This window comes from Acanthaster planci, linkage group LG08 (genome assembly GCF_054643075.1).
Source record: "Acanthaster planci isolate LZ-2023a linkage group LG08, COTS_SCS, whole genome shotgun sequence".
NCBI lineage: Eukaryota > Metazoa > Echinodermata > Asteroidea > Valvatida > Acanthasteridae > Acanthaster > Acanthaster planci.
The window spans coordinates 525,235-543,417 of NC_141784.1; the positions used below are offsets into that span (position 1 = coordinate 525,235).

The window sequence follows — 18,183 nt, forward strand, 5'->3', positions numbered from 1 at the left end:
ACCCACACGAGGGCAACTACCAGCGAAATGTCAATGTGATGTGCACAGCTACAGCTCGACCGTACCGACGAAATATCTTCATATGCACTGACTGTGTACAACTGCAAGTTCAGTTAATTGTGCAGGAGGTACTAGGTACATGTAAACTCGTTGGAAACCGGGATGTCAAGATATATTTTCTGTTTCTGAAGACACATCAATCCCAAGAATACACAAGATTTGTGTACCTCCGAAACAGGAGTGGTCTTAGGGGAACAATGAACGTTCACAGCCTGGAGATGCTGAATTCACGCGCAATTCGCGAGGAAATTCAGCGATTCGAAAGTGTCCACCCACATATCTACGCCATCTACGACCTTTTAGAGCAGATAGAAGATCCCATTCTGCAAGACCAATTTCGTGAGCATGTCGTCTGTATCGAAGGTAAGTTATTCCATCATGGAGCTGAACATGTGTATTCGATGGTGTTATATACATGTACATGTAGGCCTACCATGACCATGAAGATGATGTGTGTAGACTGAGATGTAGACTGAGATTGTGCTGTCACTTTAGTCCCGACCCTCAGTTTGACGACACTTTTGCCATTGAACACATTCCCCTCACAACATTGCAATTTGTAGGCCTACAAAACTTTAGAACTGTTGTGGTCATTCAGTGCCAGTGGAAACCTTTTAGCGTAGAAATGAAGCTGCTTATCATTAAACACACTGTCATGACTGTAGTGTGATTGGACATACTGCAATGTTCGTTAACCCTAACACTCCCAAATCCTCCAATTTTACATACACCCTAGGGTGTTACGGTTAACAAGAGGAAACCTGTAGAAATTGCTGTACAAAAACTACAAAGTCCCGTGAATAAACAGCATACCGGTACTGTGGTAGGTCTACACAACATCCAACATGTCCAAAGAGGACTTCAGATTCCTAACTTACACCATACATGTATTGTACTGTTGAGGGATGATGCGGCTGAAAAATGGTTTAGCTGAATGACACATTTAGTGTAGCCTAGGCCTCATTGCAAAATGAGTGCTGATTCATCCTTATTAAACAAGGACATTGTTAAAACTCCCAATGTCTATTTCACCGATACATTTCCATTGACAGATTTTTATAAAGGCCTGTTGGACCACTAGTAAATTCTGAAAAAAAAGTTGGTTTTCTCTAGTCTCCCTCAGTACATGTATGTGCTAAGTTTACTGAAGTTGTTGGAAAAATGTATTTTATTGATGTGAGGTCCCCATGGGAGAGATTATTTCTTGACTTGTTCAATTAGTCATGTCGCAACACAAAGGGTCCATGTCATACTTGACAAGTAATTGTAACATTGGTCCCAACTATGGATGATCCAAAAATACATGTACAGTTGGACAATGATACCAACTACGGTACTGTACTGTCGTGATTGCATACTGTGCCACAGTTGGTCCAGCCATCAAACGCTATTCAGGAGTGGGTAATGAGTAAGCCAGGATCTCCCTAGAGTTTCTGTCTGCTGACTTCTGAAGGATCTTACATTAACATGAAATTAACAGTAAAAGGATGACCAGAAGCAGACTACATGTACATATAGTAACTTCAGAAAGGATATCCCCTCGTAAAAGTTAATTTACATGTTATGTGCACTAACGTGTTACCCATTGTCTCCTTTCAGTTTGGTTTGAAGTTGTCTGCTTGCACGGAGACCTTTAAACTAAGATCGTGAACAGAAACTGTCTATGATATGTGTCCCAAATAAACACTGTTTTGTGGATGAATTAATGATCCACTTTTTGATTGTTTAGAACTGCTCCTTTAATTTTTAAGACATTTACAGTGATGGAATGCGGGCAGTTGGGGCCCTGAAACATGTATGTTTCCCAATGTGTACAGTTTGGAATGTACATATACATGTATTGTAATGCATTATGATTTGTTGTATTTGTTTTTCAGTTGCCTACTACATAGGTAGATTGTATGTAAATGTACAACTGGGACATGTATATGTAGTTTTTTTTATTTCAAATATCATATGTGCATACCTGGTCTAGAGTACTCTGGTGTTGAAGTGTGACATCATTTTGAACCCTTAAGTGTAGTGCAAATGAGTGCGGTACACATGCATTGGTTCTTGCGCTAATGCCTTTTACACACATAATTGTGTGTGTGATGTACTCAGTTTGGTACCTGTATACCTGAACTGTGCATGAGCAAAATTGGCACAGTTGCAGGTATCATCCCACCTGCATCTACAGGCACTTGACGATTGTGTCTAATTGTTTGGGCTGTTTATCTTATCTTGTTGGAAACGCACCTTTTGATAATTGTGTTGTTCTTTACGGTACATGGTACACGTACTGATCACAGCAGGGACTGAACTAAATGTATGTAATTTGAACTATTTTCCGTACGGTTGATTGCCTGTCCATATGGACATGTTTCTTTGCAATTTTCATTTCAACACGAATCGGTATATTGCTCTTACACGTATATGTATATGATTTAACAATCGTCTGACGTCTGTCCCAAACCATTGCACACATTCACTAGCTTGTCCAGTGGTGTTCAGGAAGATACTTGTGCCGAATATCCTGATTTTCTTTACTGACATTTTTCCCAAGGACACCGTTGATATCAGGCGAAACAGTAGTCCTAAAGTGATGCATTTCATGATAAAATCAAGGGCTCTGAAAAAGCTCTACAATCAGTGGACTGATTTCCTCCAGCAAACCAGGGGCGAGAACAACAAGCACTAGGTGAGAATTTCCTGGAGTTCAAAGTGCTGATGGATGCATTGGCAGTCCGTCATTAACACTTGATAAGGAATGACTCATGAGGCTTGTTTTGACAGATTAGAGTGTTCAGCTCCAGTGAGATTGTTTGGAATTTACACATATACATGTACCTGCAAGATAGATGAGCTACTAAATAGAATAAAAAAATGGGAATCAAGTTCATGTGCATGGGTGCCGTAAAAGTATAAAGAACTTGGATGCTAACTTCAGCCTGTTTGGAGGAAAGGATATGAAATTGTGAAATACATTAGGAAAAGTTAATTCATTTTACTAAACGGTAACATCTAGTGTGCGCATATTGCACGGGACTAAAAGTTACTCTCCACTGCTTGTAAGTGCTGTAGACTTTTTGACAGACAGAGACCAATCTACCTGTACACTTAGTACGTTTTGTATATAGGCCTACATCTATTGAATTTCGGTGAGCAGTTCTCCTACATGACACGTACATGTACATGTAGCTGCCGGCAATGTTGAAAATGGAGATTGTAACCAAATGATTGAAATTCCTGTATATTACATCTCTTTGATAACATTGTACAGACTTGTAAAAATCTGCTTATGAGCCTGAAGGGAAAAGGACTGTAAACTGAGCAGTGTTTTTGTGGATTCCCCTGCCCTAGTACTTTAAAGCATTATGCATGACAATGTGTCATTCAAGGCTAGTTGGGATTATCGGCATACCTTGTGGTTGTCTGACCATGGCAGGATGAACTGTGCTACATGTAGAGTCTGTGAAACCGTGTGGGCAGATGGTCCCAGGAAGAGAGCCGAACTGAATAAGCTGCTTGTGAGTTAAATTTGAATAAAATCTGGTACCCTGTGTTATCTGATTGCATAGAAACATAACAATTTGAGTTCCCCAGACTAAAGACATTGTTGCTATACCTTGTGATCCAGGGCAAGCTTTTGCTTAGCAACTGCCATCTCTGGAATGGACTGGTTCCTTTGTGCCGTTCTTATCCATTGAGAACAATGTATTGTTGCAAGGCGTCTCTTATGTAACTTAGGAAAAGCTTGCCTGAATCACGAGGTATAGCAACAGTGGCTTTAGTATGGAGCATTCCAATTTTTATGTTCACGTGAATGTAAAGAACTCAGTGTACCAGATTTTGTTCAAATTTAACTCGCAAAAGGCTTATTGCTTTCATAGTCTACATATAAATGGAATTAGAAACTCCGGTAAAGGTTGAGGTGTGCGGGTTAAAATTGGCATTGCATTTTGAAGGGACTGTCTAAAGAGAAAAAGCCTTTTATGCTTTTAAGAATGCACTGTTGGAAGCATACATGTACATGTATGAGGTTCAAAATTATTCCCATACTGCTGTCCAAAATACGTACATGCACCTGTACCTTTGAACTTGCCTCAGAAATGTGCAGGTGGGCAAGGACCACCTTTAAACAATTAAAGCAAGATGTGTCTTATTGCACTGACTGAAAAAATGAACTGTGATGTATTTGGGAATCATCAAGTGGACTTACTGGCAAAGCAAAACAAGATACAACAAGGAGCTTCAGTGTCATGCTGAGTATTTTGTCCTGCCCATGTTTACAGGCTTGGTTTTCATTTTCCGAGGGGGTTGTGTTATAAAGTTTTAAAAAAAACCCTTTTTTGTTTAAACTGTGTCATTGTGTGTGTACAGTGTAAATTAAGTTCATGTAAATTAAGCCGACATTTAATCATGTCTAGAATTGTTTAAACTCAAAGGCTTTTATGTCATTGGAAATGAAGCTTTTCTCTAAAATTTACTGTACATTTTTACCACTTGTGGTTGTGCCAAAATTGACAGAGGTTCTGTGTACACAAAAGTTTGTTCACAGCATGCAGTGCCATAATCACCTGACCCTGGTTTGTCCTGTGCCTTGCCTGAACCTGTGGTTACAGAGCGAGAAGATGATCTATGGTTACTGTAGGAAAGTATGTGGTACTGCAGTACCCTCAACAGCATCAAACAGGAAGTCAGCTTGTCTATTAACTGAGTTCCTGCCGAAGCATGTGCCATTGGTAGGGACGGTAGTGTGACATGGACATGGAATAAGTACACAGCTTCACTTCCGTTTTTAATTAATATGCATCAAATGAGGCATGTCTTTTTGTGGAAAAAACTAGACTAGTAAAATTGGACACGAATGCAATAACCAAAAAGTAGTGTAGTGTTGTAAAAAAAGAGTGTGAAACAGTATGCCGTATCTGTGATCCAAGTAAGCAAATTAATTTTTGAAGGTCTTTTGTTCAAGCTACAGTGCCTTGTACCTACCGGTAGGTGTAAATAGCACATAAACAATAGGCTCAAGCAGGAAGTGGTTCAGACATACATGTAACTTACAGCTGATGGCCCTAATCGTAAGGTTCACTTGATATTTTGGGTTACATTCCCATTAAAACAAATGAGGAAGATAATGCTGAAAGTTTGAAACATTAGAAACATTATCCTTTTCATCTCCAACATGTTGCTCATGTGCAGGTGTACATTACAATGCATATGTGTATTCCCTTTTTAAAAAACCCATTGTAATATTGTAGTGTAGTTCACAGCTACTGTCATTTGCAAAAATTTAGGACCATCCATGCAAAATGCATTAACCTGAAGAAAAAGCAAACTTAAACCAATCAATCATGGCAGCTTACATGTACCGGTACTTGTATGTTTATTTTCATGTGTGACCTCAGTTTCTTGGTTAAACAGCTACATGTACATGCATTTGACTACATTTCCCTGATTTGAAATGTTAACAGTCTAATATTTAGTGTGCCCTCCTTTATTTCTGATTACTTAGACTGGCTTTTTTAACCCATGCTGCCTTACAGATAAACTGTCACACAAGACCTGCCTTTGCAAAAAATTCCATTCAAGTGGGTATGATAGCATTACACTGATGTTATGCAATATGCACCCCTGTAAAAAAAACATATTAAGTAATCATTCAATGAGACAATGTAATGCAGGTCCAGTGACATAAATACCAATAAAATTCCAGGTGGTCTTAAACTTTTGCAAATGACTGTACAGTACTGTACATATACATGTACATGTACTGGTAATACGGCATGTACATGTAGGAGTACTGGTGCATACATTTAACCGTCCAGGTAGGTGATCATGTGACTGTCAATGATGCGTACATGTACCTGTGTACCAGTATATTGCACCTTTACTGTTTGAAAGTGGCTTCTAATATTCACTGCTGTTGTAATTTTTTAAATAAAGGTACACATGTACAGTGTACACCAGTACAAGTTTGCACAGTGTTGTAACGGGTACATTGTAACTTACATGTATGTCTATACATCATTTGCAGGGTACAGTGTAAGACAGTAGTTTATGTGGAGCATAAATGTACATGTACCGGTAACGGTACATGTACATGTACCGGTAACGGTACATGTACACGCAAATTTGGGTTTTGCAATGAAATCTCTCAAAATCAATATTTTACTGGTACCTTCTATTTCGGTACTGCATTTGTTTGTGTTGAACATCTGGAGTATGGAATGCTGATGAATTTTTATGTGTTTTTCATTTTTTTTTTCAAAAAATCATTCACATTTCTCAATATCACGAATCTGAGAGTAGCTTGGGGTAAATAATTCCATTAAAAAAAATCAATCATCCCCTTATTAGTTTGCATAGTATTGAGATAACCAGAGGCTCTAAATTAACATGCAGCAGCACTACTTGTCAGCTTGTGTTTATTTTTAGAGTTGTGATAAATTACACGCCCGTGCCTTTTGACCGTAAGGCATATTTTTTTCTTACAACATAACTTTTCCCCCTTGGGTTTGCACACAGTCTGATAATAATCTTTGCCTTTCAAAACAAAATTCATATCTTTATTTTTATTGTCTGATTGTCATGTTCGACTTTCCTCTTTGGAACTGTGTGCACTGGCTTGTACTCTGTGAATGGGAAACTGTGGAGAAGTACGGTAGTAGTGGAAAAGTCCATGAAAGCTTCAGTTAATTTCAACACTGAAATCACATTCTGTTCTAAACAAAATCTGTGTGGATAATGTCTGCAAACACGTACATGGTTACTATTTGTTGTCTTCTTTTTACAGGCTTATTGCATTCTATTTGTCTGTTTGTCCATTTTTGTCCACTTAGTGCCTGTGATTTTTAAGAGAGACAACAGATTTTTTGATGCAGAATATACTGTTGAGTTTCTGTACTGCAGTAATTACAGAGTATTGCTCTTACCATTTAAGTGACAGCAACCACACTAATATCCTTAGACATCAGTGTAATTTGTGTCTTAATTTTCGTCCTGTTTCTTCCCACAAGACTTCATTCATGGCACTTCTATGGTAGCCCCAACTGGAGCAAGGGAACTTAGCAGGCTGTATGATACTGCATACAGTCTGGATGGCTGCATCCAGATATGGGGTAAAACCTACCTGTACCGGTACAAGGCACATCCCAGGAGTTACGTACATGTACTACACCATCATTATTTTGGGCTTGTTACCCTATATTTCATAGGCGAAGTGGAAAAATAATTAATGAAACCATAGAATGTGTTTATCATTTAAGCAGTCTTCAATTAAAGCCCCCTGTGGATGGCTCCTTGAACCATTTTGTCTGGAGAGTAAAACAGGTTGCAACTACATGCACTGTGGAGGGCTTCTCCCTGCACTTACCTTCATATTTTCTGCTCCAGGGATTTCTTGTCCCTGGGCCTTTTGTCAGAAGGCTGAAGGAACTGTAATTTGTGGCTGAAGGCATTCTCTTGGCTGCACATTGCTGATAGGAATAGGGGAAGGAGGGCTGGGGTCAACAACTCTTTGCAGGGTCACCAGGGATCCATCTAGAAGAAAGAATGAAGATGGGCTTTCTGTGCTGTTTAATTTAATATCCAGTTGATAGCATTTTATAACGGTACATGGTACCGATACATAAAGAAGAGACGGTGGCTCAATTCCTCCTGGAGTAAAATTTATGTTCGGGTAGGAAAAAATCACTGCCCCTTTAGTGTATACAGTTACACATAAACTGCATGTACACATCTTAATTTTGAACTTTTGAATAGGATAAATCATTCATTGCCATGCACTACATTTTCATTCTTTTTTTAAGCTTTCCAGTGTTGTAAAGTGCATGGCATGTATGTGTGAATACATTTGTTTACTTTTCAGCTCTTACAGTTTCAAATGTGTACCAAATTAAAAAATGTTGTTAAACTGAATAATTAATTTTTTTGTGATTGAAAATATTTCACACCAGCCTTAGCTGGCGTACAGTACCATGTACCGGGTGTCATGCTGTTGCGGGGCTAAGTTGCAGATAAAAGTCCTGTAAAGATAATCTCAAGATGCTTCACTCAGTAGTCTTCACTACATACATGTAACTGGGCTTCTTGCTACCAGTAAATGTTCATTTGCTAACTCACTTTGACTAAGGTGCTGAAAGCATCAACACAACTGAAAGTGGCATTTCTGCAGTCTTGTTTCCTCCAATTTCTCACAAACTGGTGTGCAACATTGTGCCATGTTCTGACAAAGATACATGTACCTATACAGTGTGCATTGGCACAAGTCAGCATTTGGAAGAAGATTGTACAATGGGAATCACAAAAGACTTTTGAAACTGAGAAAAAAAACTTCAAGTCCTAAAGTTAAGCCCATTTATCGCCGGGCTGTCTTGATGGAATAAATAAAAAGAATACGATCTCCTAATTTTAAACCTGTTTACTACCAGCGTGTTTGGAAGGAATGAAAAATCGGATGTTTGGGATAGTGCAGAGGTCAGCGGTCCAGAGACTGACCTTCATCCTTTTGTCAGTTCACCAAATGTACATGTAGACAAAATGCCTGGAGCTTTGTTCATCCCTGAAAAGCTCCAAACAACTAGAACAGCACTGTCTGGCACAGTGGCAGGATAAACACACACTGAGACAGTCCTGTGCCCCATGGATTGTCTACAACCACACTTTCACTTGGGGGTGGGGGATACAAAGTTCATATTGTGCATGGACTTGTTTTTAGTGAGAGCTGCAGGCCAACATGTTAAGTACATTTGCCTGTTGTGAGACTATGGGTCGGGCTCATTCATGAAGAAAAAACATTCCTGAAGTGTAGATTCGGTGACTCATATATTGCCATGGGTTATAGGTCCATTGATTCACTGGGAAATGCATGGTCTGATGTGATTTGGATGGTTTTGGAAGCTGGTTTTAATATGCCAGTGTGTCCATATTCAAGTATGGTAAACTGTTGTGGTACTTCTGTACGTATGTATGCCTAATTACTTTGCAACAGTTGACATGTACATGTATACAGAATATGTTAATTGTGTTAATTCAAATCTATCAAACGGGTTACAGGTTAATAGTACTACAGTAACTTCAGTAAGGATAACAGCTCAGTCAACAGATTAGATCATAAAAGAGAAGAAGTTTGAATTGGAAATCTTTGGAATGAAAGTAGGTCTTTTAGGTTAGGTTTCAAATGTGTGACCTGCCTTACATGTAATTTACATGTATACGAGTACGTTCGTATTTCATTACATTAAAAGCACCAGTCTGTCTGGGAGAAAAGTCTGTAAGGTTTTCAACTTGAAGGCCATTTCTGAAGTTACTTTGACAGGTACTGTACCAGTATTAATATGAAAGACAACAGAACCTTTTTGTCGCTTCCGTCCCCCCAGTACATGTACGCTTATTGTCATAGTATAGGACTTCCAAACAAGTTACATGTACATGTACATTCCGCTACTGATTTGGATACACGGATAGCTTCAAAAAGATACATGTACTGTATGGCCAGCATGACACTGTGCCTCCAGAACCTCCAAGGTTTTGAATTCCATGCTTCCTTATGTACAGATACATGTACTAGTAACAGGAAAAGAGAGAGGGTTCATGGTTTTGGAGAGTGCAAAGTACTGGTACATGTACAGTGTACATGTACATGTAATAATGTGCCAGTAATACAGTACATTGTACAAGTACAGGTCTACATGTACATGTGCCTGTACCGGGTACCTCCATGAACTTGCAGTGTGGTTATATAACTACCAGTACTGTATAAAGTGGGGGAGGGGTGGTTGAGATGGAGGGATCCTGGATATTCCAAGGATCAATTTGTAATACTGAGTTTGATGCTTAAGTTAAAATATTTTGTCAAGGTACAAGTTTTCTGTACATGTACATTGTAGCCGCATTTTGGTGGATTTTTCTAGATTGTGGAAGATGCCAGGCTTACATGCATACATGTACTTACATGTACATTGTACATTGTAAGTGCTTACATGCACATGTGTCAAGCATGGACATACATGCACATGTATATGTAAGAACCTCCAGAACCTCTACCAAAAGTATGATACCGGTAAAAGCAATGAATACTTGCATGCTTTCCTGTTAAAATTGCAGTTTACAAATACATGTACCTGTGCATCTACATGTACCTGTATGCACTGGTAACTTGCAGTATCAAAACAGTCAGGAGTAGAGTTTAAATTCCCATACCTGATGTACCATACATGAACACATAACAATACAATTTCGATTCCCTTGGTCTCCCATCCCTGAAACAGCTTATTTGATTGTGGACTTTGTTTGAAAATTCCAAGCGGAAATGTTTGTGTAAAGTGACGTGTCTTTTGCTGTTCTGTGTAATATGTTTGAAGTAAAGCATTGCAGTACACCTCTGCTACTCAGTGTTATGAAAAGCCATTGGTGTTGGTCGCTTCCATGTGAGTGTGCATGTGCAGTACAATGTGCACAAGATACATTAAGCCTTCATGTATTTATGCATTTGTCCACGTTCATACCTTTGGTAACCTTTTAGGATCCCATGTTATCAATTACCGCACTCTTCTGTCAGAAATGCAAGCGTGCGGTATCTGGACTCATTCTGTTGGGTTTGACAGGTTTGGTTACCATGACTGGCCAAGCATGTAGCCTCTCATTTTCTTGATGACATGCCCATTTGCACAAGAATGTCAGGGTGTGCAGCGGCGCATTGTAGTAGCATTAGCGAGCCAGCTAAAGTAAAATTTTCTAGGTGCGGGTCCTCTCCAGATTGGAACCAGTGATCCAAAGATGAGTCAATATTGGATTATTTATGCCCGTCTAAGGGCACTGTGGACGGTACTGGTATTTGCACAATATGCAGTTTTGATGCAGCCCAAGTAATGATTAGTTTGTCCATGAATTGAGGCTATTGAACATTTATAAAAGACTTCTGAATTGAATTAAACATGGACCATATTTGTACTGAGTACCATACATGTACACGTACATGTACTATAGCTAGGGAACCTTTCAAAACATGCTAAATACATGTACATGTACATGTTTCCTTTTTCATGTTTATATGCGTTACGTACATGTATGCACATGTATACTGTAGTTCCAGTGCCCAAACTCCAGTTGCCATCTTTGGACTGAAATTTAAAGCTAAAGTTTTTGAAATAAGAGTCTTCAATAACTGTCAGATATAACGTGACCCAACTCGGAAAATACATACAGCTGTACAGTGTACCAACGCCATTGATTGTTTTAACATCATTGTCGATGAATCATGTACATGAACAGTATGGTACATAAATGTACATGTACATCCCTAACAATCCTGAATCCTCCAATTTTAATATGATTTCGCACACACCCAAGGGAGTTAGGGTTAATTTAACTTAATGCAAGAAAACCAAAATTAGAATTTGTAAGTTTACTGTAGACTGAAATGACACTTTAATTTATAATTATTTTTTCATACCTGCACTCAAATCCAAGAATTTAAGGCTTATTGCTATACTCATTCAAATGTGTACATGTATGTACGGAACTCTCAGAAGCATATTACATGTATTTCCGAATATAAGTGTAGTGAGTTGGCTTTTGAAAATAATGTAGTGCCGATCAAAGTACATTATGGACATAAGTATAATATAGACGAAGATTCCATTCTCTTGATGCATGTGAAATAGTGTTGATTTAACGACTTTACAATGCTCATGTCACCAGAGGTGCTTGTACTTTGTCATTATCAATGTTGTATTCAGAGTGACGGGTGAGTAACATACAGCACTGTGCACACCCATATACTAGTAGTACGTGTACCCTCTTTCTCAGAAATGTGTGTGGGCAGTTCTTAAAGTACTGTATCTTGAAAGTTAAAGCAGTATACTTTGATAATGTGAACTGTTCCATGCTTCTGTGGACAGTCTGTACTGTACCAGTACATGCATAAGGCCAGGTATTATGTGAGACAAAATGCACCCTGCTTATCTGTTGCTTGCTGAAGTTGCTCTACCAGTATGAATATATTGTAGAATGTACATGTGCATGTACCAGTACATGTAGAGTATAGGCCTACATGCTCTAGCGCTGACATTCACACATGTGTTCGTCAGGTTGGGATCTGCATGTTTAGTGTATTTCCACAGTGTTGACAGGTCAAGGATAGTGATAGGGGCAGCTGCAGTTACCCATAGGGTTAACCCATGGTTAACCACAGGGGCTTGTTGTGTCTGCTACATGTACATGTATGTCTGTCAAACTGCAATGTACACATGAGCCTGTCCACCAAATATATTCATGTACATGTATGTATATTTATAGTACGTGTAAATTGCATGATCACTTGCAAACATACATGCATACATGTACGTGGTACCAGACCGTTGTGTGCCGCCCGTATATGTAGATGACTATCCCTCTTCTTGTTCCTACATGTACGATATTTCCCAGTAAGAGGACCATAAAAAAATTAGCTCTTGAAGGCAGTGTTTCCTTTTTTTTGGTAAATTGTCCTCTGTCAGAATGGATGAACGAATAATGACGGTTAATTGTGTTGATGCTCAGTGTAAAACTTACATTGTACATGGTGGGCCTTGCTACTAGTTCTCCTATCATGTTTATACAGTTTTGCAGTCTTCACAAGAATTTGATGTTAATTAGAGAAAGTTACAAATTGAACTTGATCACTGATCAGATACCCATCCTTTGTAGCCAGTACTGAACTACGATAGCACGAGAGTCACTTATCCTTTCTCGGTATACTGAGTTGACACATCTGTACAAAAATTCGAAGCTGATTAAAAATTTTTTTAAATGCATTCATGCATTGCTTGTGCATCTGTGAGGCACCTTTTGTAAAAGTGAAACTGTGGTTTGTCTAAGACAGAAGTAATGTAGGGGCCAAACTTTGTAGATGTTAGAAAACATGAAACTTCATGTTTTTGGAAGGTACCTGTTTTGGGAATGGGGGGATGATGAGAGAGAAATATTGCCTCTGTTGTCAATTCAATGATTTGCACGCTGTTGTTATAGGCCCTGCATGCTTTCTCACACCTATGTTTTCTTTGAATTAGAGAAAGTATGACAACAAAAAATTTAGAGAAACACATGTACCTGTGCAGGTAAAACCAGTGTTTAATGATTGTCTCATTGTTCCACAGCTTAACAGTAACCCTAATCCTTTGTTCAAACAACCATAGTTTACAGACCTCCAAAGTCCAGTTTAGGGTATTTAAAGATCTGGTGGCAACAGTGTCAGAGGCAAGGACATCCCAACAATGAGGAGTGGCCCTTCTGTTGACAGATGGTCTTGGGAAATTTGAACAAGTGTGTTTATTTCTGTGAATCAGTTATATATATGTATGTACATTTGTGTCCATCAGACTTGTCACATGTCCTGGTAGACTGGTAGTGCTGGAATTATGTGAAAAGCCTTGTGTTGAGAACTTCTTGTTTGAAGCTTCTTCTTGAAGCTTTGTATTAAGAGCAGAAGTTCAAAAATGAACGTCTTTGCTGGTAAATGTTTGTTGAATTCTAGTGATGTGTGCATGTAGCTCATGCTGGTTAGTGAGTTACATGTACCGGTAAAATACATGTACAGTATATTTATACCTGTATGTACATGTACATGTGTACATGTGTACATGTGAAAGGTTTTGAATATGGTACCTACATGTAAGTTCCAAGATAAGAGAAGGAACTTTCAATATACGTGTTCCTCTTGCAAGTAAGTAGTTTCCAATTATCTGTGTGTAGATGTGGATCCAAATCCTTATGCCAGTTCAAATGGATTAAGTGTTAGCTCTACATAACAGCTGTTGCAATTCTGAAGATCAAAGGTGCAATGAAACTTTCATTCTGAAGTTCCAGTCTACAAGCCTCTTCATGCTACCATAGTACTCCCACGCTCAAGCCTAGTCTGTGGTGCACTCCAGCGTGTGGCTGGGAATCAATAATTGATGTCCTGAAAGAATGCAGTTCAATTGGCAGTGAGAAAATGCCAATGATTCCATTGTGCAGGAGGTACAGTACAAACTTGTGTATGTGATGCAACCTGCCCCGATCAAAGGCCATGGACAAAGTGGTAAACACAGTTGCCACATGGCAGATGTTTCTTGACATAAACAGACTGCCGGAAAGGGCTAAATGAGGAGGCAGGTACATGTACATGTACCGGTATGAACATGAATCACTCTCCACTCACAAAAGAAAACCCCCAAAAGAAATTTCCTACCCTTCTTATATGTACATTCCAAGGCCATTTAAATTCTACCATTATAATGTACAATAAATGTAATCAATTATAGGGCCTATATAATGTAAAATAAATGTAATCAATTATAAGGCCTGTATAATGTACAATAAATGTAATCAATTATAGGGCCTATATAATGTACAATAAATATAATCAATTATAGGGCCTATAGTATGTACAATAAATGTAATAGTAAATGTAATAAATGTATAATGAACAATAAATGTAATCAATTATAGGGCCTACATGTATATAATGAACAATAAATGTAATAGGGCCTATATAATGCACAATAAATGTAATAAAGTTAAATTGCATCTGATGTACCGCTGGCAAACCTTGATGCTTGCATCAAAACTGTGCTTATAATATCTTTAGTTGATGTAGCACTTTGTAGAGCACATGTACATGTTCATGTACATGTATTATAACATGTGTGTCATGAATATACATACAAGTACATGGTATGTGTTCCAGGGTTTATAGAGAAAATCAATTTTACTGTACTAGTAAACAAACTTTAATAGCTAAATTTTGTATGTACCGTATCAGCATTCAGTGGACTACAGGTAGGATAAGACACTTCCAAACTGAAATTAAAGTCAGTGTTAAACTTTTCAGCTAAAAGTGCAACAATATAACAATGTGTTAACTGTTAATGGCTAGCATAAGCAAAGAACCAGAAACCCATGTTTGTCTTATTTAATTTAGCCTCTGGGTGTTTGAGAAGATTAATGCAACATACCGATCGATGTAGTTCACTATTCTTGTTATGAAATTACCATGTCTGGAAGTCTAACAGTCATAGGGTAGTTGGGACAACCAAAAAACAAAAGTCACTCTCAGAGCTTTTAACCATAACCAATGATTTTTCCATGTGAAAAATGTCCCATCGTTCACATGTGTACAAAGGATTCAAATTTAAATTAAGTTTTGAAAGGGCAACTGTCTCTTTTGTAGACTTACATGTACGTGCTCATGGCATGGTACATGTTCATGTACCCTGAGTTAAAAAGCTTCATTAACCCTAACCCTCCTCAATCCTCCAACAGGTGAAGGATTGAGGAGGGTTAGGGTTAATTTAAAGACTTAACATGGAAAATTACTGGTGATGGAAAAAGTATACATGTAAGTACAGGTACCGGTACAATAAGCGTACTAGTGCATATATACACCTGTACGTATGCATTTTTTTAATGCATTAAAGTGTATGGAGCACTTTCTGCTGTACATGTATGTATTTCTCTCAATAAGATAATCTGATGCAATGCAAAACTTAACACAAAATTGTACTGTTCCCTGTACTGTTTCCTGTCACGTAGTATACACCTGGCTTATTACAAGTTGTTTGCTATCGTTCCATTGTGACAACTACTGGTATTGTACCCATAGTTAGTGGTAGGGACCCACTGCCGGCCACAGCCACCATGGAATCAAGCAGTGCGTTCCCACTTGAATTGGGAAAAGGTGGATCTTGATCCAGCATTTTGGTGTGATTGTTATCTTACTGCAACGAAACCGCAAGTCGCGTTCCCACTAGCGCTTGATCCACCTTTTCGGACGGAAATGTAGAGCCGGAAAGGTCACTTAGTTCGGTATTGTGCATGTGCTAGCTTGCTGAGTGCGCGCTCTGTGGCAGTGTGGCGTGCTTCGACCCTTCGGTGTTTTGGGTGCGGAGTTCTACTGACGTGACGACCTTGAATCAGACCGAATGTTCCGTCTAGTACGTTGTCTCTTCAAACTTTGCTTCTGTTTTTGGTACTCTGTCACATGCTGGGGGCTATACGCTAACACGGAATTAGTTTTTGATGGAAAGCAAGTGAAATTACACAAATGAAAAAAAGTTAAACGGATGAATGCGCAACGAAAATTGTGAAAGGGCAAGGCACACATCGCGGCATGCATGCATTGCGCATGTTTGGTGACACATTTTGCTAGCCCGTAGTTCAGCAGTTGTTTATTGTGCATGCTGCGCACGTTAAAAATTTCACATGAGCTACATGCCAAAAACGTATTTCTTTGTTCATCAGACCGCAAAAGTTTTGCGCCACTCGTGCACGGACGGATGTTGACAGGTCAAATTACCGGATCAGATCCACCTTTTGTGTTCCCATCTGATCGTGATCCGCCAATTGCAGGATCTGATCCACCAATTGGGGGATCTGTATCCTGCTCCAGAGGAGGATCAAGAAAGGTGGATCTGATCCTGATCCACCTTGCAACGGTTAGTGTTCCCGCTACACACAACTGCCGGATCTGATCCACCAATTGGGGGATCTGATCCAGCAATTTGGCAAAAGGTGGATCAGATCCCCCAATTGGTAGATCAAGTGGGAACTGGCTGAAGGTTTCCTTCACAGTTTCATGATCAATACTGTCATAAGCAATATTCTAATCCACTTAGACTGTGCAGCAGATAATCACTCAATGATTGGCCTTCTGTCCCACCTTGAACATAAGCCTGTTTTGTTAATTTGGCCTTGAAACATTATGCATCCAGATAAAAGCAGCTTGATCATGAGTGAAGTTGGGAACTAACGTTTGTTATGATTATTAAGTGATAATTTCAACACATCACCTGTTTTTTCTGTGTACATTGCAAGCATTAGTCAGCAGATTACATGTACACTGTAGTACATGTACATGTACATACATGAACATCTACAGTGTAGCAGCATTGCATTTTTGTATCTTTTCCACTGGATACATGTAATCCAAGAGGCGTGAGAGACAAATTGGACATGTACCGGTACCTGAGAAGGAATGTTAGTCGTTACTGATTTTGATTAATTATGTACGTACATGTACATGAACTTTGTATAATGTCAGTGCGATGTTGCACATGTTCTGTACATTGGGGACAGAAGGCATGATGATGAACTGAGAGCTGTGCTGCCATTGCAACATATTATTGAATACAGTGTACTGCTACTACTAGTGCAACGTATTATTACTTTGTGAACATAACATGTTTATCATTGTTTAAAAAAGTCGCTTTGGAGCAAGGATGAAGTTCCAGAAGTTAAGACTGCATCATATCTGACAGAAAGAACAGAATATTTTTCCATAAGAAAAATTGCAGGTGCCTGCAGATTTGGTTACCATTGCCCATTTTTGCCCTCATAAATTTGTGTGCACGTGTGCTACATGTTTGTTTGTCCTAAATCTAAATAACTCAGGACAATAATTCAAGTGAATAAAATGTTATACATATCATTGCATTTGAAACACCCGAGGGACTTATTTTTCAGGGGCTGTAAACAGTTGGACTGAGTTTGAGTTCTCCAGATTTTGTGGAATGCCACTGCTGTTGATTCTGCTAGCAACCATCATAAATAATTCCTGGGGAAATGTTGGTGTTGGAAGTAGGCTTGTGTCAACAAAGGTGAAGTCATCAGAATTTACATGTACATGTATATGTTCACACAACAGTTTCTGAACTCCAGGTGTTCACTTGGGTGCATCACTGTCATTCCCATTACAGGGTACAGTTTGGTCATGTGTGCTTGCCATGTGAACATCTTTGCACTGCATTATGCTCAAGGAAGGTTGAATACAGAATTCATCAGGCAGTTGGGGGGGGAGGCCTCGACAACAGCTTGCCTGCAAATTGGACATCAATTGATCACATGCTTTGTTGCCATTTGCAGTTTTGTTAGTCGTCAGTTCTGTCCTCATTGGTCTTGCAGATGTTTTGGACAAGGTCTGGCTTAATGATGGGTAGTTCCATGACAAGGCCTAGGGTCAGATTTCTGTCAAGAGTATTCAGTGACATTTTTCAATTTCAATAGGGACTGCCTTGAGTTGTCCAAAGCAATTTGAAATTGCTTGCTACTGAATGGTACAGTCTGTGCATGTGCATGTTACATAGTGACATGTACAATGTACATGTTCATCTGTAAGTGCTC

General features: G+C 39.0%; 1 protein-coding gene across 1 annotated transcript in view; it reads left to right on the forward strand.

Annotated features, from left to right (window-relative positions):
* Window positions 1-75: 75 nt before the first annotated feature.
* Window positions 76-18,183, forward strand: part of LOC110978059 (arf-GAP with GTPase, ANK repeat and PH domain-containing protein 1-like) — a 71,514-nt gene continuing 53,406 nt past the window's right edge. Inside the window, 1 exon segment of the mRNA XM_022232728.2 lies at window positions 76-423. Coding sequence (XP_022088420.2) covers window positions 258-423 — 166 coding nt within the window. The 5' untranslated portion in view covers window positions 76-257.